This window comes from Ciconia boyciana, chromosome 2, assembly GCF_034638445.1.
Source record: "Ciconia boyciana chromosome 2, ASM3463844v1, whole genome shotgun sequence".
NCBI classification, from domain to species: Eukaryota; Metazoa; Chordata; class Aves; order Ciconiiformes; family Ciconiidae; genus Ciconia; species Ciconia boyciana.
In genome coordinates, this window is record NC_132935.1 from 166,179,337 (window position 1) to 166,200,970 (window position 21,634).

The 21,634-nt window shown below is 46.8% G+C and overlaps 1 protein-coding gene across 1 annotated transcript in view; it reads right to left on the reverse strand.

Annotated features, from left to right (window-relative positions):
* WNT3A (Wnt family member 3A) overlaps nt 1-12,409 on the reverse strand; it is an 87,700-nt gene extending 75,291 nt beyond the window's left edge. Inside the window, exon 1 of the mRNA XM_072851567.1 lies at nt 12,339-12,409. Within this exon, the coding sequence (XP_072707668.1) occupies nt 12,339-12,409 (71 nt within the window). The remainder of the gene's footprint in view (nt 1-12,338) is intronic.
* Between the last annotated feature and the right edge of the window lie 9,225 nt (nt 12,410-21,634).

Below are 21,634 nucleotides of genomic sequence, written 5' to 3' on the forward strand. Positions count from 1 at the left end.
TGACAGTTTACTTGTAATTTTAGTGGAGCTGTTAGAAAGCTGTACTGACAACACACTGCCTTGTATTATGACTGAGCTTGAACCTTTCATTCACCAGGAGACTGAGACTACACATTGCGTCAGCAGGACAGATGGGCTCAATGTTCGTTTCTATCACAGACTTCCCATATGCCTGTGGGCAAGTTGCACCAAGGATTTCAGTGGCCACTGAATTAGCATTTCCCTGTCTGATTCCCAATCTTCTGCTAATGTGTCTTATCTATTCTCTTTCAACTCAGTTGTTTGCCCCATCTGTCTGGACCTTATACTCTTTCAGGGAAAAACTAGTTCCCACTGTGCCCTTAGTTTTCTGTTGTAAGTGACTTCTGGGTTTTGCAATCAATCCACTAATATCCATGACCTGTCCTGTTAGAAAAAGGCTGTGATCCAGTAAGCTCCTTCCTTATCAAGCTGATATTCTTGTTAGTAATGACTCAGTGCTAACTACATCTTATATCCATTCCTTCTTCACAATTCTGATTTCGGTATATTCAATCCAGCCTGGGGCACATGGGGATAAATTCTGGATCGAATGATTTAATGATGGTAGAAGTTGTTATATCTATTATTGCAAACACACAGTGGGATGCATCTCAACTAACCTAAGGTGCCTAATAGTTAGACAGCTAAATCTGTGCTGCTTAACTTCTGTTCTCTCTACGGCATGTGAGGAGAAATAAGCACTTCAATAAAAGCAACAGAGCTAATCCACTTTTCCTCACATTCAGAATGAGCTAAGGGTATTCATGGACCAGTCACTGCAATCCACTGACAAGGGGCAGCTCAATAAAATCAGTTAATTGATCAGGTTGCAGCACTGCAGTCAATAAATCTACGGCATAAAGCAAGAATTATGTGTCTAGATAGCCTTGCACTTCACTTCTTCTGTCTTTTTCCACTTAGCCTCTTATTGTTTTGTCTGAGCACTTCCACCAGCAAATCTTTCCAGATGGTGACCAAATCACACCTCTGCTAATGCTGCAGCAAAACAGCTTTCAGGCCCTGGAGATCAGGCTGCCACTTTCTTTCTCTGTAGATTTATACTATTTGCAAATGGGAGAGTATCCGGGCCTTGAAAGAAAGCAGCACACTTTGTTCAAGCCAGCTGGTGAATGGGCTAGGCTGGACTGAGCTTCCCAGTTCCTGGATCCCTCACTGCCAGAAAATAATAGACTATATCAACACACACTTCAAAACACCTTTAGTCCATCTTCCTAGCATGTACACATCTTCAGAAGGGTACTGTTCTCAGAGCCTTCAGGATGGCTCTCCACCAGCATTACAAAGCCAACCCACAAGGAGAGGCAGCACTCCTGTGGTATGCAGGATCAAATGAGGTACCCAGCTCTCCTGGTCTGGATCAGTAAGGCAAATTATTTCACGACAAATGCATCTGGACTGCTCTTCCCATGGAAGAATGTGCAGGAAATTGATACTTCATAAGAATTCCCTTCAAACACCCTTCCAAGATATGGGATTTTTGCTCAGCTCTTTTATACCCATGTGGAATGCAACACCAGGACTTCAAGTGATGGGTTTTTAAAGGTGATTTGGTCACTAAAGATGTAAAGCAATGCTCACCAGGATTTTCAAAAGGGTTTTCCAATGGAAGTATCCTCTTTGAGTATTCTACATGTCTAGGTACATCGTTAAATGCCTAGATGCTCCTAGCATTTAGGAGTGTATTCAAAGAAAAAAAAAAAAAAAAAGCAGCTGGATTCATCTGTCTAAAAGGAGATCTTTGTCTGGCCTAGTCATCCAGGATCCTCTTGTAGGCAATGGTGGGAAAACTGGCACAGCTGAAACGTGAATCATCTCATCCAAAAGTAAATGTCTAACATATGTCAGATAAGTTGCATCCTATTTCTCACCAATAACTCTAAAAGACACTTGCCTAGAGACTGCTAAAGCTGCAAGATGATTCTTCCTCCAGAAGGGATAGGAATCAAACCTGCATCTCCCTAAAACCAGTATTAACCAGATTTTTATGCCTCTAAAGGAACCGTGGGTCTCCCAGTAAATTCTACAGATCTTATTTGATGCCCAGTGATGTTTCCGCAGTCTTCACTGGGCTTTGGATGGGGTCCTACCTGTTTAGCAAGAGCTTAGACTGTGCCATTTCTTCCCGGCTACTGTAGGCTCGTAAAAAAATTGAAATACTCCCTTAAGTGTGTCCCTCAGCCTGCAAAGGATTTAGAGTTGCTTTCTGTCATGCCACACAACACTGTCTAGCAACAGGCTCTATTGTTGTACTTCTGGGGGCAGAGGGACAAACTGAATGGTAGGCTTGGCAACTGTTCAAGGAGTTTCATTCCTGCCTTCCCACCCTTTAGTAAATATCTCTATTAGACAAGGTGCACTCTTTTGGAAGTGCTGTTTGGCTTCATTTCACAGGCTTGGCTGTAGCAGAGATGGGCTCTGCCTTTTCTCACTGCTCTGTCCCACAATGTGGATTGTGTTGAATAACAGCAACTTCCTTGGACGCCTGAATGCGTGTAAGTTCTGCCATAAAGCTGCATCTTCCAAAAGAGATGTAGAGGAAATACAAACCTGTAAAGAGAAACGGCTTTGATTTCAGATAACTGAAAGTAAAACAAAGTCAGAGGAATTCTCCAAAATGCAGATACAACTCTTGCTTTAATAAGACTGACTGTGTCCTCTGCTGAGATAACTGTCATGACAGGGAAGCAAGAAGGCCATTTTATGTCTCTTTTTAAAAAGTTTTGAGATGAAGTTCTATTACAAGCTTGAGTCAATGGCTTGCGGATGTGGTTGGCGGATGGTGGGAGACTCTGGATGTGTTTGAGGATAAGGAGCACTAGGAAGATGTATTTGTGCTCCACAGTGTGCTGGATTAAAGATTAAATGTGCTGGATAAAGATTAAATGTTACAGAGAAAGCTGCAAAACACTCAAACTGCTTAGGCTTTCAGCAGCTATGCTGAGACATGACAAAATATAAGTTAGCATGAATTTGCTGAGGAGAAGGGTGGCCTAGAGGTTTTTAGTACCCGCCTGGATGGCATGCACGTTCCTGCAATAGCATACGATGGCTGCATCCATTCCAATACACCAGTGAGCACTGTGCACCAAAGAGCTTGTTAAAATACAGGAAGAAGATGGAGAAAAAGTCCATGACTTGATTTTAGTCATGTGAAATTATGCCAGGCAATAGCAATTAGAAATAGGGCTCATATTTTAACAGCTAGGAAATAAGCAAATGAGCAAACTCTCAAAGGGGATTCCCTGTCTTGGGTATAATCTGACTAAACCTGGATGACAGTGGTGGCGATGTCTCTGAGCCGGTTGCCTCAACTCCTCCATAGTCTCAGATGATTTAAGCAGTCAAACTCAGTCGAAGGACTGAGACATGAATTGCACCATAAGAAAGTAGCCATTTCTCCCCATTAATGAAAGAAGCCAAGAGGACCTGGCTTGGATGGAGACATCTAAATTGCAGACACGTAATGGGTAAAATGAATTCCACCCCAAGGCTTCGCTCAGTTGCTTGCAGATAGGGATCAAGTGCCACCGAGATGCTCTCAAATTTTCTTGACTGGCCTCCATCTGCTGCTGAGAAAGGAGCATGTCATCAGTGGATTGTATACAATCCCTGCCAGGCCTCAGAGGACAACCCGGATGCCATCAAGCATCTTAACTGGAAGTAAAACCTATGCATGGGCTCCTGATGGGAACCTGGGCATCTTCGTTTTCGGACTAGATGTCTTTCCTGGAAGACGTGCTTAAACTGAACACTAGGATTGATGCACGGCAACCAGGAGAGTTTCCAAACCTGTGATAGACAGGAGGCAAGGCCAGAAATGTGAGGGTCTACCATGATCTGAGCTCAAGGAACACCTGAGGCACTCTCTGAGCCTTCTAGGCAAACCTGCTCCAACAAACTTTGAGCCTACAGAGCCCCCATGGAAGAGGAGAAATGACCATCCCGACACCTGGGATGCCTTGCAAGTCCTGTGATGTGAGAAGGGAACCAGCCCACATGCTATGACGTGACCTTGTTGATGAAGCCTGAGAGTGTGCAAAGATGCATAAGAGAAAAGCATTTCACACCAATAGCGTGTGGAGGAATATCCATGTTGGAAAAGTGTAACAGCATCCCTACTAAGAATTATCACTATACCAATATAAAGCATAACTGACTATTATTTACACCAGAACAGAAACTGTGATGAGGAGACCAAAGGCACCTTGAACTCCTTTGATGGCCCAGGCTCTAGAAATGCAAAGCGCTCTCTGGGTATCAGCAACATCCAAGTGGGAAGGGGACTGTGAATATGCGGGTGACAAACAAGGAAAAGAGACAAACAACTTCTTTGTGATGCACAACACTCCCCTGGTTTACAGGCTGTTTTTAAAAGCAGTGCCCTATGTTAGGAGTTCAGAATAAGAGAGTTAATGTATCAGTTCTTCTTCCCTTCCCTTGTTTTTTGCAAGAACCAGTAGAATTTGAAGTGAACTGATGAACTGATGAATTTTTACATGTTGTGCTATGATAACAGGACTTAAAGCAAACCTTGCCACTTTTAAAGGGACAGAAGGGGTGAAAAAGCATTATGAATTGCCCAAGCTAGATGGAAACAGTTGGCATAGACAGTGTCAGGAGTGGCTTTTCTGCAAGACCAGCCCTGGGCCTGATCCAGCGAAGCCCTGGTGGATACGTCATGGAAGGGCTCCTGCCCTTACAGACTTTCCCGAGTATTCATCTCCTTTCAGTATTAAGCCCCACTGAACTGTCTTGGCTTTTATGAACCCTGGGCCTTCATTTGGCTCTTGGTGGTGTCAGCAAAGCAGAGATGGGTTTAGCGAGACAGGATGGGAACAGCTCTTGCTGCAGCCTTGGGGCTGTGCCCCATCCAGCCTTAGCTGAGCATGTGGACAAGACATACGTGCTCTGGCCAATACTTCTCCCCCTGCTATTTCCCCTTCCTTTCCACTATATTTCAGTGGTTTTAACCAGCACCATCACCGCAGCACCTGCCACCGCCTGACTGGGCAGAAAACACCAAGCTCCACATCACCAGAATACAGTGGGTGCCTATTTTGAGCCTAGAAAGCCTGTCTCCTTTGCAGCAATGGTCTCCAGACCTCCTGCACGCTCCACCTCCCCTCTTCCCAGCTGCACTCTTTGGCCCCACAAGGTTTCCTCTGGGATCCAGAGCAAGATCATAAGTCCAGTCCTGCTCCGGGAAGGAAACTTCAACATGGATGTTGGTGGGAGTAGGACCAGTCCATCCCTGCTTGCAGGAGGCCCTGCGGGTGAGACTGCATGCTCATCGCACAGCCAACTGCATCGTGCTGCATACAGCTCAGCTGTCCAAACCTAGCAACCGTGACTCAGGATTCCCCCTGTGACACACTTGTGCAATGCTTGTTAAGTGCTGTCATTATGCCCCGTAAAGCCCTTTGAAATGCGGCCGGCCTATCTGAATCATGCACTCGAGGAACACAAGCACAAATGCTGGGCAAGGGGGAAGCGGGCACATCAACCCATGGTTGTCCCATTGGGCTTTTCTTGCGCTCCCATACACGCAAAGCAAAAACATCTGCTCCTCGTGAGGTCTAGCACAGAACAGGCTCTTTCCCCTGCTGCTTTGCACCCGTGCTAAGCACTAGCGATGCAGGAAAAGGTGCAGAGACTAGTAGTCCCTGTCTGGAAAAGCAGCAGCATTGCTGCAGGCCTGGAGTCAAGTTGACTTATCCCAGTTGCAGGAACTGGGGTGCAAGCAGGAAAGGGATCCCATAGATTTGGGATGGAAACACCAGTGAGTCAGCCTCATTTCCCCTGGTACAATCAGCAATCCCTGACTTTTCTTTCCTAGGAGAGACCACAGACTCACAGCGAAAGTCAAGGCTCCTCCAGCCTGACCCTTTAGAGGGAACAATCAAAAAGTCTTTTTTGGCCAACAGAAAGCAGGGCTATGGCCATCCCTCTGTTCCAACTACTCTACCTACAGCAGGCCTAGCTGTAGAGCTGAGTCTGGAAAAAGAAATGTGATGTGCACAATTGAAATGGCTCATCCAGGTGGCACAGGAGCTCAGAGAGGAGAACAGGACCCAGCTGTTTCATTAATATCTACTGCTCCTGCAGACACTTTACCCTGCCCTGGTGCTGTGCACCACAATAGCACCCAAGGACATGGGGCCTGTGCAGAAAGGTCTTTACAAAGAAGAAAAGATCTGCCTTCCCTCGATGAAGTGAACAACCAAGTGTCTCGGTGCTACACCCAGCCCTGCTGCAGGCTCATTGCAAGGTGCAGGGCAGGGCCTTTAAATTCTTCTGCCTCTGCTTACCCACCCGCAAAATAGGAATAAAAAACATCCTCTCCCTTCCTGCGCACATATCAGAGCTTAAGCCATGTTAGTAGGTGCTCAAAGGTTTTCAGGTGAGAAATCTTAGAGGTGTTCAAATGTCTGTAAAGGACATATTTTGCCTCAGGGGCTACCTGAAAAGGGCTGGGGAGGAAAGCGATTCACTTTTCCTTATCTTAGTTAGGAAGGGCTTGCTTGTTTGAAGCCATGTGTTCGTTCAGTGCTTTGAATACCAAGTTGCTGGTTTTCAAGTTAACTTCTCTAATAAAGTCCTCTTAAAATTGAAATTAAAAAATCAACAAATATGTAGCAGGACAACACAATTTAATAAAATGAGTCTAAAAACTGAGTAGATGAGGGCTCTTTAGCACACACTGTGCTCTCTGGGAGAGTCCCAGCCCTCCCCGTGTTTGAAACAGGGGCTTCTTGCTAAGACCTTGCAAAATTTTCAGTTCCTGCCATGAGAAAGGCTTCTTGTGTGATCTTGGTCCAGTCATTTAATCTCACCAGCACAGCTCATCCATGCCTGGACTATGCCAGGAGCAACATAAATACCATTAGAGTCTGTTTCTCCAGTCCCACCGTGGAAAAATGGAGATGGGAAAATATTTCCCTTACCCTTTGCGTGCTATACCCTGTGCATGGACCGGGCAAAGGCTGTTTCTTACCACTTACACCTACACAGCAAGATAGCCTCGACCCAGTTGCCCTCTATCCCCATTGCTGCTTGGGTGCAAATCACCCACGCTGCGCTCCGGAAAATCCAAGCTGGTGGGTGAGTTATCTGAGAATAGACTAAAACATCATTCCGTGATTACACGCTGCCTGGCAAAACAGGGCCATGTAAGATACTGTTGTAACATAGATACGTGTACATAAAGACAATTCCCAAGCCTTGGGGCAAGGGTGGGAGAGGGCTGCATGTACAGGGATTGCACCGCGTACAGCTGAAATGCAGCCACCTCTGCAGAGCAGCGTGACAGCTGTTTAACATCCCACCGCAACCCGCTGCAGTGGGAGAGGAAACGAAGATGAATGCCATCGCCTCGGAAATGTCAAAATCCTCAACTCCGGCTAATCGAGCAGAGGAGAAGTGGGTAGATGCAATTCATATTTCCGAGCTCTAGAGATTGCTTTAGGAGCTCTGGTGCCAACGCACATGGCTCACGCTGTCCCTTGGGTGACCTTCCACGGTTCTGTCTCCCTTCTGGCTAACGAGGGATGATCATCTCTCACTTAACACGGTTGCTCTCTGCCAAACCTAAGCTTTGCTTTCTCAAGTGCAGAGCTTGCCAAGACTCAGCTTGGTTCTCCAGGATTTGCAACAAAAGAAGAATTGGGTTTCTCATGGGATCCAGAACCTGGCCTGGCTTTCACCCACCCTAGTGCAAATTTGGGGCTGTTCCACCCACCCTGAGGGGGACAGATCCCAGGAGAGACCTGAACCAGGTCACAAGCCAGGACTTCACCCGTGTACTGCTTTTGTCGAGGTGATGCCATCAAACTCTGACAGGGACGTGTTCAGGTGTTGCACCTGCGTATTGCTGGAGTAATGCCACCGGGTTACCTGTTACCTGTTGGCAAGGCTCCCTCCCACCCTGCTCCCATGCACTTACGTTTCCTGAATCGCAAAAAAACAGAGATGGAAAGATCTTTTAGATCACTTTCTCCAACCCTCATGGGCTGTAAAGTGGCTACTGCAGGACATCACGGGCTTTGGCCAGCTTCACCCTACACGGATGATTCAACCAATAGAGCTTCTGTGACCAGTCTTGGGGAATAAGCAATAAGAAGCTAAGAGCAAACACAGGTCCCAGCCAGGAAAATATTCCTAACACACATCCTTCACGTCCACTTTCCAAATACCATCCTGGCATCTCCAATAACACTGCATTCACGCTGCCGCTAGTGGTTATGGCTCATCTCCTTGCCCAGTTCATTATGGGGCTGACCTCATCCCACCCCACTTAGGATGTGATACAGGTGTTACAGAGAGCAGGAGAGGAGACAGCAACTCCACCACGACCAGCGGAACAGAGGAAGGCTGCCTAAAGCGATGCCACCAGATGAGGTCCCAGCCAGTGCTTGTCTCCTCCCATGAGACGTCCTCTTCCAGTCCCTCTCCAGGCACATGTTTTAACCACCCGCATCCCTCAGCATGCACCAAGCTGCCTCGTACCACAGGAAGAACGACATTTGAGATGCCGTCTGGCATGTTTCTCCCGTGGTGAAGAGGTCTGTCTGTACTGCTGTTCAACCCACAGATCCTCTCCCGTGATCATCTCCCCTAGTACCAGCCTCCTGGGCTACAGGAGGTTAAGATCCCCAGCACTGAAGCTCTGTGTTTATTTTTATTTCTGGTTTTTTTCCTCCTGAACCAAACCCTTCTCCTTTCTGAATCATTTCTGCACTCTGGCTGTCCTCAGACCTAGTCAGGCCTCATGCCACTGATTAAAAAATAAAATAAAATGCTTTTTCCATTCCATGTGCAGTCAGACAGTCAGCCAAGGCAGTGCAAGTTAGCTGGAAAAAGTTTTAATTTTGTTCGTGCTGCTACTGTGACTCTGCATAGATGCCAGACCCCCACAGGACAGGGGACAGGTTACATGTCATCCTCCCCCACCCATGAATTCTGCTTCTGAATTTCCTAAGTCTTCCTTCACCCACTCCAGCCTCTTCTTTTTTTAAAAAAAAAACAAACCAAAAAATGAACAGCAGTAACATTTAAAAAAAAAAACCAACCACACATTTTGCTCTTAATCTGGCCCCCTGGGTGTGGAAGAGCCTGTTGCTGCTACCAGTAGCTCCTTTAGGTTGAAGAGCGCAATGCTGCACTGCGTTGGAAAAGATCCCGTGGGGTTACTGTGCCACAATAAATCACACCAGCACGTCCCTAAAAACTTGCCACATCAAGTCCCAATGGGAACCGGTGCCCTCTTCTTTTATTATTTTTAAACCATTATTTTTAAAGCCTATTTCATCCCTCTCTGTAAATACATTATTTGGGAATTTTCTGGGTTTAAGAAGCTCCCGTAGCTTTCCCCCCCCTCATCGTCGCTGAAAGGACATGGACCGAGTGCGAGAGCATCACTGCTCCAAGGGATCTTTTCCCTTTTGCTCCACTGAACTTTTTCCGAAGGTACCACGCATCTGGGTCTGTGCGAGGGCCACCAGCACTGCATTGCCCGATTTTAAATAGGTGCCCCTATGCCATGGTGGGAAGAGCAATTTAAACAGCTCAGCCAAGTAAGGAGCTCTATTTAGAGGTAGACAGAAATTACAGTAACAGACGCATGCCCACTTGCTCTCCCTGACAAATATATACTTGATGTTTCCCCTAATTTCTTTCCTTTGGGAGAATAATTAACCAAAATCTCCAGGAGAGTGTAATTTCTCAGTCCCTGCTTTTGCTCAAATTGTCTTGAAGCTGAAAGCAGTGTAAGTATCCATAGCTCTGTGTGCTTTAGGATGAGTTTACGCTTTAATTAGAAACTATTATTTGGGGGGGGAGGGCACAATTTGGGGATGGTAAATTACAGATTTTCTGCTGTAAGCAGTCAAGTCGCTGTGAGCTAATAGAGGGGAGGCTTTAAACAGAGATGGTTGAGATGAGGTGTTTGTTGCTTGCACTACCAGACTAAAAAAATTCCTGGCCCTCTCTGCAGTTCTTTCAAAAAAGAAAAACACCCTCCCCCCCGCAAGAAAGAAAAGAACAGAATTAAATTAAAATAAAATAAAGAAGCACCATCGATTTGCTAAATCAGCTGAATTGGAAGCAGGCTGTCCTTGACTAGGGGAAAAGAAACTGCACTCCCGATATTGGGATGTGCACGGGTGTGTCTGGGGGACCCCTGGGCCACCCTCCAGCCCCCGACTCTCCCGTCGCCAGGGCTGTCCCCCAACTCCAGCCATGGGGGTGGCCATGGGTTTATATCTCGCTTGAGGATAAATGAAGAAGGGAAAGGGGGGTGTATGGGGGGGGAGGAATTTAGGCAGCCAATGTAACAGCACCCGGCCTCTCCTCCGACTCCCCCACCCCAATGAAAACCTCCTTTGCATTTCCATGGCCTAAGGGGGCTTGCTCTCTTTGAGCAAGAAACGTCTAAAACCGCTGCTTGGCACCGGGGAAGGATGGAAGGGGGCGGGTGGGGGGAAGAAACCAGCCCAGAAAAACCAAAGAGTCGCCGCTGCGGTCCCCCTGCACACACCTGATGCCTCGGCTTGGAAAGAGACCTCCTGCCCCTCTTTCCACCGCCTCCTTCCCTGCCTTTTTTCCCCCGCCAGCCGCCTCTCCCGCACCTCCGGGAGGCGGGAGCGGGGAGCGGGGCTGCGGGCTCGCCGCGGCGGGGACGGGGGGACGGGGACGGGGACGCGGCCGCTCTGCCCTCCTCTCCCCTCGGTGGGTGACAAGGGAATATTTATGTTGGTATTAGAGGAATGCGTTTCCTTCTCCAATCAGGAATGCAACCGGAGTTTCTAATTATAAGTTAGATGGTGGCTGGGAATAAAAGATTGCTTTTTAATGACTCCCGTCCAGGTGCTCTTTCTGCCTGTCTTCCCAAGAACACATTTGCATTTTATTGCTTTTCTCCCATCCCAACGAATTCCCTGCTTTCAGACATACCTGAAATAGTTGGAGAGGCTGCCTTCAACACCCTCACCTCTGCACCGCCGGGCAGCGCGGCCGCGGGCGGGAGGTTCCGCGGCCGCGGCCCCCGTTCGTCTCCGCCCGCCGCGGATCGCACCTGAACCCCGCTAACGCCCCTCGTCAGATGGGGGGGAGGCAGAGATTAAATGCACTTTAAAACATTAATTATTATTATTATTATTATTAGCATTTTTCTTTTGGACGCTTCTGAGTTATTTACAGCACCGCCCCGGGTGCAGAACAGCCCCTGCTCCGCGCTGGGGCCGCGCAGCCCGCCTACCCTTCCGCGGGCGCGGGGCTGGCGGTTCCCTCTACCCGGGCAGCTCCGCACCCGCGTAGCCGGCGGCGGAACGCGGAACCCCACCGGTTTGTCTGCGCCTCCGTGCCCCGCGCAACCCGGCGCGGTTCTGCTCCTCCGCGCTTCCTACGCGCTCGCCCGCCAACTGCCTGCAGAGCAGGAGCCTTCCTGCGCTGGGGCTTCCCTGAGCCCAATTACCTCCGCGGGGTAATTAGAGCAGATCTTGCAGTTACATGCCTTGCCCAGCACCATTTGCTTTTTGTGGGGGAGAGAGAGAAAAGGCTCTTAAAGGCGTAGGGTGCAAAGCGCGGAAGAAAAAGGAGCTGCAGGCCGGGAAGAAGAAAAAGTGCGTTATCCCGGGGGAAGGGGGGTGCGCAGGTCCCCGCCGATCTTGCGCGGGGCAGCTCCGCGGCAGCGCCGGGCACATCTCCCCCAGCCCCGTCTTTGCTCCCTAATCTGCCTTTCCATACCCAGCCCAGGTTGTTCAGCCTCCTCTTACCTCCTTTCTCTTTCTTTCCTTCCCCCCCCCCCTTTTTTTTTTCTTTCCCCCTAAATATTCCTTAAAGCGAAGGGGGAAAAAAAAATAATAATGTTTTCATCCTTTCCCCCCCTTCCTTCCACCTGACTAGCTCGAAATCACCTTGAAATGCTCATGTCAACTTGTATCATTATCTCTTTAATTCAGGCAGCGCCTTTTGTTCTTCACAGAAGAGGATCAAAGCACTTAAAAAAAAAAAAAAGTAACTTTCCGATGGCTCTCGCTCGCTCTCTCTCTTTTACAGTAGGAGAAGGAGAGATCAGGTATAACCCAGTCAAAATAAACAAAGTGAATGCATAAATAAAAGAGGTGAAATGCAGGTTCTAAGAACTTGCTGGCGCTGGAACAATCCCACCTCTTTAGCTGAGTGGCAACGAAAGGAGAATTTCAAGTCATCTTAAGCGCAGGAGTTGCAGAGAAAACAGAGGAGGGGAAAAATAAATGAAAATGAGAGAAAAAAAAAAAAAGAAGAAGAATAAAACTTACCACCAGATTGGGTAACTTGACAGAGCCTGACTCAACCCACAAAGAAACAGGAAATATCCAAAAGAGGCCATTGATGAAAAGTTGTCTTTCTTTTTTTTTTTTTTTTAACCAGAGTTGCCAAAAACCTTCCTTTCTTCTGAGGCAGGATGATTATTTTAATAATAATAATAATAACAATAATTTAAAAAAAAAAGTCAAATGAAGTGAACTCAACCCGACCAGGTAAATCCTCTCTTGCTTCCTCTACTACTCTCAAGGAAAAAAAAAATCTCAGAGAGGTAAAAAACTCTTCTCTCAGCCAAGACACTGAAGGCAAATATTAAAAAAAAAAAAAAAAAAGTTTGAAGTAGCTCTCTTAAAAAGGACCCAATCAGCACTTATTGCCAAAGGGAGAATTCTGATGCTTTGGCTTGTTCTGTCAATCAGGAGCGCGAAGTCAGGAATGAGCTAATTGCAAGGAGATAGTGTTTTAATACTCATTAGGGGGCACGTTGGCCCACAAGGCAAGGGATAAAATGTAGTTTTAAAAAGGGGAAGGAAGATTTAGGGGGTTTAAATAGACAGGGGGGACCCCTGTGGATTTGGGTAGCTATAACAACCTGCCCGGATTTCACTCCCTGGGTCGAAGCTACTAAAATGCAAAAAAAAAAAAAAAAAAAAAAGGAAAAAAAAGTGTGAAGTTTTTTTTTAAATTATTATTTTCTCGATTTGCTCCTTCTTGCCATTCTGTCTTCTCCTCAAATCCCCATTTCCTCGCAGTGACAGTCGGGATGCATTTGAACTAACTTTCCAGAAACTTTCGGCTGGTTCTTTTTTTTTTTTCCCCTCCTTTTTTCATTAAAAAAAAAAGAGGATTTACACCCAGACATGCACGCACACACGCAGACATGCACACCCCCACAGACACGCACACCCCTTCCCCACCAGTCCAACCAGCCAGATATCCAAGAGCTCCACTGAAGACATCTGCTAAGAAATCAACTTCTTCCATGCAAATCTCAATAAGGCTCATCCAGATCATCCCAATTTGCAGGAATCCCGGCCCCGGACTTTGCGAAGGCGCTGCTGCAAACTACTTCATCCACCAGATCCACCCCACAGGGCACTAGTAATTGATCTCTTTTTTAATTTCTTTCTCTACATATTGTAACAATTTCTCTCCTTTCAGTGGCGGTGGTGGGGGGCAAGTTGGGGTGGATCGCGTGGTTCCAAAAATCTGCAGGTTTTCAGTGGGGTGGAAATAAGGAAAAAAAAAAAAAATCATGATTAGTATTATTATAAAGACGTAGCTCCTCAAGACCGGGTACGCGGTTAGATTTGCTGCTCCTCTGGAACATATTGTTTAAAGCTTGCTGTATCTGTGAGCAAGTGTCACCCAGCTGACAGGCTTTCCCCTTACCCTGGGTCATTTCAAAGGGGGCTGGAGAGGCGAAAACGAGGGGATGGAGGCACTGGATGAGCTAGGAGATATTTTCTCCCTGGAATAACAACGATGATTCTCTTTTACGTGAATTTTTTTTTTTGGTCGTTGTGGCTGCTGCCTGTTGTTTTTTTTGCTGGTTTTGGTCGCTTCTTTTTTTTTTTTTTAGGAGAGAGCGAGAACTGGATGAGATTTTATTTATTTATTTGACTTTATTTTATTTTATCTGTGAATCAGAAAAATTCTGTGGCTCACACGGAACAAAGAGAGTTACAATTTTTAATGACTTTGCTGGAGGAAGGCTTGCAACCTTGCATTAGCTCAAATCAAAATGCGTTTTCTTTCTCATTAAGAATTGCATATATATTTTCCCTTAGTAGGGAATATTTCTGTTTACACACACAGAGCTTTATATGCATATATATAAAGATATGTTTGTGTTTAGCTAGATGGAGAGATATATTCATTCTAGTGAAATTATACTAGAAATGCAGTTCATTCGGGGATATTTAAATCATTGGGAATTTGGCAGGGGTCGGGCCCTGATTATTTTCTTTAGGGTTGGATGACAAGTGATTGCAAATGTGAGCTCTGGCAAGTGCTCCGAGATCTAATCGCCCCGTGTAGCCAAGCTCAAGTAGATTTGAGCAGCTTCTAGCTTGCTTCCAGAGGAGGAACGGATGCTCTCTCCGGCTCTCCCAGCAAATCCCCGTGGTGTCGATGCTGCAATTATATTGAGTGTATTAAATCCAACCCCCCACCTCCTTCAGCAGCTCCCCACCCCAGAGGAGCCAAAGAGGCTGGAGAGGGAGAAGGGGGTTTTATTGCATAAGGTAGGACGAGGAAAAGGAGGAGGGTGGTGGTGTGTGAAAAATCATCTTAAGGACTTTCCCTCTGTATTAGAGAAAATCCCATCCAATTATAGCATTACTGGAAAGAACCAAACGCCGAGACTTTCAAAGGAGGGGATTTCTCTGTCTTTTCAAGTGAAATTGCTCACACTGCAGACTGGAACACACACACACACACACACACACAGACACTCAGACACCAGCACCCGCCTGGGCGCGGGGTCCCGGCAAACCGGGGATGGAGGGGGAGGAAGGGGCAAGACACACATCCCTTCCAGGGGTCGAGCTAATCTCCCCTCCTTTTGTTCCTGGGGAGAGATTTAAACATCCCCCAAAGCCTCTGCCCCTCCCACCAGGAAGCACCAGGCAACTTTACCTGAAGGTACAAATTCAGCCACTCTCCCTTTTCCTCTTTGCTTTGCAGCTGTGATTTGGGGAGGATGGAGATAATCCACTTTGTCATAGGCACACACACACACACACGCACACGCAAGCGGGATCGTATTGATTTCTTCAGCAGGCAGCATTGCTACTTACTCTGACGCCAACTGCTTTTAATTACACTGATAAAAAGGTAGTCGGGTATATAATAGCTATTCCCATCGCTAGGAACACTACTGTAGATTAGTTATCTATTATCAACGTTACCTTTGAACCAGAGCCCTTTAAGGGCGAGATTTTGCAGTCCATTAGAGTCAGTAAAAAGACTGCCACAGGCTTTACGGATATGAGATTGCTGGCATTTGGCTGCCCAAATGTGCAGTTTTCTCCCAACAGTTGGGTTTAGGGCCTGATGTCAAAACCTGGCTAAGCTCATCCATCTTAGTCCATTGGTTTCCATCTCTCTCCCAAATATTTGGACATGCATTCAGACATATGCTTTGCAATGGGCAGGATCTGGCCCTCGGGGGGGTGACAGCAGCATGGTTTTGGCTTCTTTGCTCTTGGCATTGCTCATCAGTGCCCAGGGAGAAGTTCTGAGAGAAGTCCAGGTTGCAGGGTTGTGAATCCTCAGTGGTAGACACCAAGTCTCAGTCCTGGTGGAGCTGCATCCTGCCCTGCACAGATTTTCCACAGTGCCCATCCTTACACCAGCAAAGTAAACACTACTTTTGGTTCATGACTTCCCCAAGAGGTGAAGGTCCATCACCCTGACTGTCAAATGGGAGAATAAAGTCTTGACCATGCTCGCAGCCATGGGGCCAATTCCTCAGCCCCACAAGCCTGCTGTGAAAGGAGGTGGGTAGCTTCAGTTATCAAGCTGGTGTGGGGAAAAGGGGATGGGAGGCCATGGAGCAGGCCTCATTGTCATGGGGTTGGAATGCCTTATGAAGGCATTGCAAGCTAGTCCTATCTTGCTTACTCATGGGGATGGCCCAGCTGGCATCTTCAGGGACCACTTGAGTGTGTAAATAGAGCTGGATTTAGAAACATGACTGCTTCATGGTGCAGTTAGTCACAAGAGGGAACAGCTGCACTCGTCCATGTTCAAAAAAAGGCACGTTGAGGGTGCTTCCACCCCAGAGATGTCTATGTAAAGAGATCAGGGGCAAGGAGAGGAGGTTTGGAGGGATCCAGGCAGACAGGAAGGCGGGCAGACTGGTGCAATGCGGTCTGTCACACTTCTCAAATACTCATTGTGTCACTTCTCTTGCTCTTCTTCCTCCTCTACCCTACATGGAGAAGATTCATTATGGCTGCAGGATGGGAAGATCATCCTCACTGAGAGCAAACATGGAGCCAGGGAAGGCTCCTCCTGGGGCAGAAGGTTTTGCTTATTTTTTGTGGAGGGCAGAAGTGCATTCTGCCCCTTCCCTCTTTAGTATTTGAATTCCTACTCGTAAAATCTGATTCATTATCTGCTTTTGCAAATTGCAGCTGGAACTAGTTCTTGCTGGAAGATGGTTAATCTTCCTTCTTCATTTGCAATCCACTCACTGTCTGCCCCACACATCACTCTCTGGACACAGTGGTCTCCATAGTTGGGTATAGCCACCATGGCAGTGTGAGAAAGCCATGGCCTATTTTTCCTTCCATGGCAAGAAGCCCACACTGCAGCACATTGTGACAATGGGAGCACCAGTAAATCCCCACCGGGCAGCTTTGTAACCCACCCTCCCTGAAGCTAGCCCTGGTGAGGAACCCCAATAGCATGTAGGAGTTGCTACAGGTATCTGGAGACCCAGGTACCAAAACATGCTGTGAGCACTAAACCTCCTCCCTCCACTGATGCTTGGAAAATTTCATATAAATGCTGGGATCCTAGATGCTTGGGTGCTGGGTTGCTGGAGGACTGGCTTTGCCACGGGCCTGTTGACTTATGGCATGTCATTCTGCTTCCCTCTTTCATTTTGCCTCTGTGCCTTTTAAGGTCCCTGAATACTGAGATCCGTGTCATCCATGTCATCCATACATCTTGACCAGGAGTCATAGCAGTATAAATAGCGACAAGGTAGGTTAATGTTGATCTCATCAGATGTAGAGAATAAGGCAGATGTGTAATGGCTGGCTCATGATGTGATTCAGTGGCAGGACTGGTGAAAAGATGGATTTTGCTGGTAGATTCTTGTCCCCTCTTCAAGACAGGTCTCTCTGTGACCATCTGGTTTTACTGAAGAAAGGTCACTGCTGTCCAGAAGTGGAAGTTGGTCAGTGTTGGAGATGGAGAAGGTTTTTAGAAATGTGCCAAATATACTAATAGCATGGATTTCACCTTGCTTGACTACAGCTGTCCAAATCCTACTTACATAACACTGTCTGCCTCCGTGGTCAATGGTGCAGTGGAGACCTGAGCAACTCAGCCCACTGTAGATACTAGTCTATGGTAGGTGGGGTGAATGGCTTCTGGAGTCTCATTTCTCTCTGTTTGAGATCTAGTTTAGACTTGGTGTCTAATCTTCAGATGGCTGAAGTTAGGTGAGATGCCTACAGACCATTGCCTCTGAGCTCTAAAGAGGCACCAATAGCAATGAACAGATCAGGAGCACATTCAGCGTGGGTTTCTCAGCTCTTTAGGCTGCAAGGAGATGTCCCCAACTGCAAGGGGACAGCATACATTTGACACTGCCTACAAAAGCTTTGGCTATGGCTGCCATCTGCCCATCTTATTCTAGGCCAATGGCAGACGGATTTTGGCTGCTCCTGAATTCCCATCAAATAATTTTTATATAAAGGTGAAGGCAGTGTTGTCCTCTGAGCACAGTGCTCGTAAGAGAAATGGGGGATGGCTGAAAGCTTAAGGTCCAGTACTGATATGTCCCCAGGAGGACAGGAAAGATTAGATAGATGGCATGGCTTTCAGTTTAAAGGAGGCAGAGCACCCAAAGAGCTGCATTGCAATGTGCCAGACCTTTTGCAGAGTAGAGCAGATCTGTCATGAGTGATGATCATTTCCTTTGGACTTTTATATACAGGATCTGCTGTCACCTCACCTTGGGTGAAAAAAATGTTATTTTGAGGAGGGTTCCTCTCTCATATTGTGTGTGCCTTCAGCTATTACCTGCAGGCACTGGTGCTGGCTCTGTTTCTTCAATGCCAGGCTCTGAAGAGCACGTCCTGGCCATCAATGAGCTGCTTTAGAAAGGCAGTAGGTGGTAAGGCCAGGCCTTGAGCTGGTGGTAGGGGCTCTGCTCTTGCCTTTGCCACCAGTCTGTGGCGTGACTTTGTGCAAGCAGCTTCACTGGTATATGTCAGGTCCCAGCTGGGTTGCTCTCCCTGAGGTGGTCACTTCTTTAGGAGAGGACACTTGTCCTGCTATGGCTTGAATGACAGCAAGGCTCAAGGTGAAACCTGGGGGTCTCTGACACCTCTCCCTGTTCCTTCCCTCCATCTCCTGTCCCTCAGTTGCCTGTCCCCTGGCCGGCAGGGATCAGGCAGGCACCTGCCTTGCCTGTCTCCTGCAGGAGATGTAGGACTCTCACCGGTGTAGCTTTGGCCCACCTAGTGGTACAGCAGGAGAACAAACCTGGAGAGAAAAAAGCACGGACCAAAAATGCAGCCTGTGCACAGGGATCTGTAGCACCAGGGCTCTGGTTTCCTCTCCCCACCGCAGAAGAGTTGGCAGAGCCCAAGATGGGGAAGGGGCTTGTCTCTGTGTCCCTGGTGGGATATCAGGGAGGCCTGCTGGGCAGAAGGATGGTAGGATCTTGCCTTGGAAGGTAGGAGGATGAATTGTGGGTGCTACATCTTCCCTTGCCTCCTCCATGCATGCTCAGGAGGCATCAGTGCTCCAGGACGGTGCCACCATGCAGCTATTTCCTTGTCACCTGCACACTCAACGGCAAAGGGTAGGTGGGGACACCAGCACCCCTGGCTGTCTGCCCCGGTGAAAAGTAGGTACACAGGCAGGCAAAATATCTTCTGAGAGTGATGATGGCAATTAGAAATAGCATGGGCTTCACCCAAATCTCCCCTAATAAATGATAACAGAAGCGAACTGAACATGAGTATCCAGTTTTATTAGACAGCAGAAGCAGCCAAGAAGTCAGTGTCATGTCTATGTTTAGATAAACATTTCCTTTCATTGTCCCTTCCTCCTAAACCTGCTGAGTTGGTCACCTTCAACCATCTTCTCCAGAGCCTCTCACAGCTCCTTGGGACTGTGGCAAGAGGAATCAGTGCTCTGTTCAGTACATCCATTTGCTGATGGCGAGGAAGACTTTTCCAGGTGGTCTCCACCAGCAGTTGCCTGATTGTTGCATCCACTTGGTGGAGACTGTCCTCTGACAAATGAGGGCTGTGAAGGATAAGTTGGGATCTTCCTCACACGATGGGATTTGGGGAAACTTTTGAAGGCAAACTGCTCATTTGAAGGCAAATTTAACTTCCTGAGTACATAAGGAGCAGTCCTGCTTTTCTGGCACATTGAGAACTCCAGATTCATAGAGGAAATAACCCAAAATAGGAACTGAAGAATCTGATCAGTGTAAGTTTTCCCCTAAGGACTCCAATTCAATAAACGTATACGTAACCTGAACCCTGTGTAATGTGTGTTTGCTTATGTGGAATTTCTCTAGGCCAAATTCAGATTAAAAACCTATTAATCAGCAGTGGAAGCTGATAATCTCTAGGGGCCCAAACCTGCTATTATGTATACAAATAACCATTCATAGGATGATGCAGGCTTAGATGCTTATAACTGAGGAAAATGAAATCTTTCCAAGAGAATAGTAATAATCACTTGCTTTCTTTGAGAGAAATATTTTAGGCTCTGGTATTTTGGCTCCTGGGGGCAATCCTGCATCCCTTTCTGGAGACATCCATCTCGCCAAGTCTCAGCATCTAAAATGGGTATGACAACTTGTTAACTGGACATATCCAAAGGGAGCTTGTGCCCTTGGAAGTGAAGTGTCTTCAGTGGGTGGAATGAAATGTCCTTTGGGGGTCCTTGTTTTCTGCTCCCCTTTCATTAACTACTGCCTAGACAGCTACCTTCACCTACGTGCCCAAATCTAGAAAGCTAAAGTCAAGCAAGGTGGTTCTCAGCATTAATAGTCAGTACTGCAATGAACATGACTACAAATGCAATATTACTGGTCTCAGAAGGAAACCACAGGAGCAGAACAGGGATTTTTGGGAAGATTGCCTCCAAATTCACACTCAGAATAAGGACTGCCTTTAAAATTGTAATTTCTTTACTCTGCTCCATCCAATCCCTCTTTATAGAAGTGATTTTGGGGGGGGATATATATTGGATTAAGGGGAAAAAAAGAGAGGAAAACCAAGTGTTTGTGAGACAGAAAGATCAATAACAGAAACAATTATTTATTAAATCATTGATGCACTCATGTTGAAATTTCCTAATCCTATTCTAACATACAATTCAAATAACCTCTTTTCAAAGGGCTAGCCACACTCCTGCTGCAGGTGCAAACAAAAGAAAAAAAATTAAAATTGAAACCAGAATTTTATCCCTTTGTGAATTCACTCATAACACTCTTCTTTCTTTGAAACCTAAGTGATACTATCGCTCGAGACGAATGTTGGGATTCAGTCTTGCGTTTGCAAATCAATATGCCTTTTAAACAAGGATTACTCTATGCTGCTGACAAGTACTGGACTGAAAAGCTACCCAGACTGGAGTGTCTTCTCTTCAGTCACACAGCAAGGCTAGTTAAGATATATTAAAACCAGCAACTGGGAATGTAGGGTACAATTTGTAAGCATAGGAGCATCTGCTAGACTGGTACTCCTGTTAGTGTCTGGTATTGCAATAGTGCCCTAGTCGAGGTTTCCAAACCCTTTTAAAATGTGTTTTAAAAGTGCAGAACGTCAAGATTTTTAGATTATCTGATTGTTTGGCATTGGGTTTATCTTAAAACAGCTTAATATGGAATATCACGATGGCAAAGTTGTCATGATGCGCTGCGCTGGGTACCAGCCCTCTGCAGTGTGTGAGAGGGGAGCATGGGGGGGCTGATGAGCTGGGCCAGAGCTTTGCCATGCGGTGGGAAATAACGAAATAAGCAACGATATCTCTCATGCACACCAAAAATCACTCTCACTGGCAAGGGCTGGACAGGGCTGGATGGGGAATTGTCTGGTGTTTTGCTGTAGGAGACTGTCATGCCGAGAGAAGATGCATTCTTGCAAAAGTATTGGGAAGAAAAGATCTGCCTGCACTCAGGAGGAAAAAGAACAGACAGATTTGGCTGAGAGAGTTAAAAAAAAAAAGCACAAAACCCCCAAAACCCCACCAAGGTGCTAAAACCTCAGTCAAGTGAGGTGTTGACAAGGGATCCAAGATAAACAGAAAGGAGCTCTCCCTTGCAAAGCCTGAATGACAAAGAGAGAAAACCAGGCACTGGAGAGTGTCTCTTACCATTTTCATCACAAAAGCTGATGGTGGGGGGGAGGTTTTAACATGGCAACAAGTCTGACTTTCTCTCCCTTTCTCCCTCCTTTTTTTTTTTCTTTTTTTTTTTTTTTTCCCCTTCCCCTCCCTCTTATAAACAGAGAGGACAAGAGGTCATATCCCCAGGGTTTAAAGAGGCACTTCTCCCCCTTCCAGGGAGGGTGGATGTTCT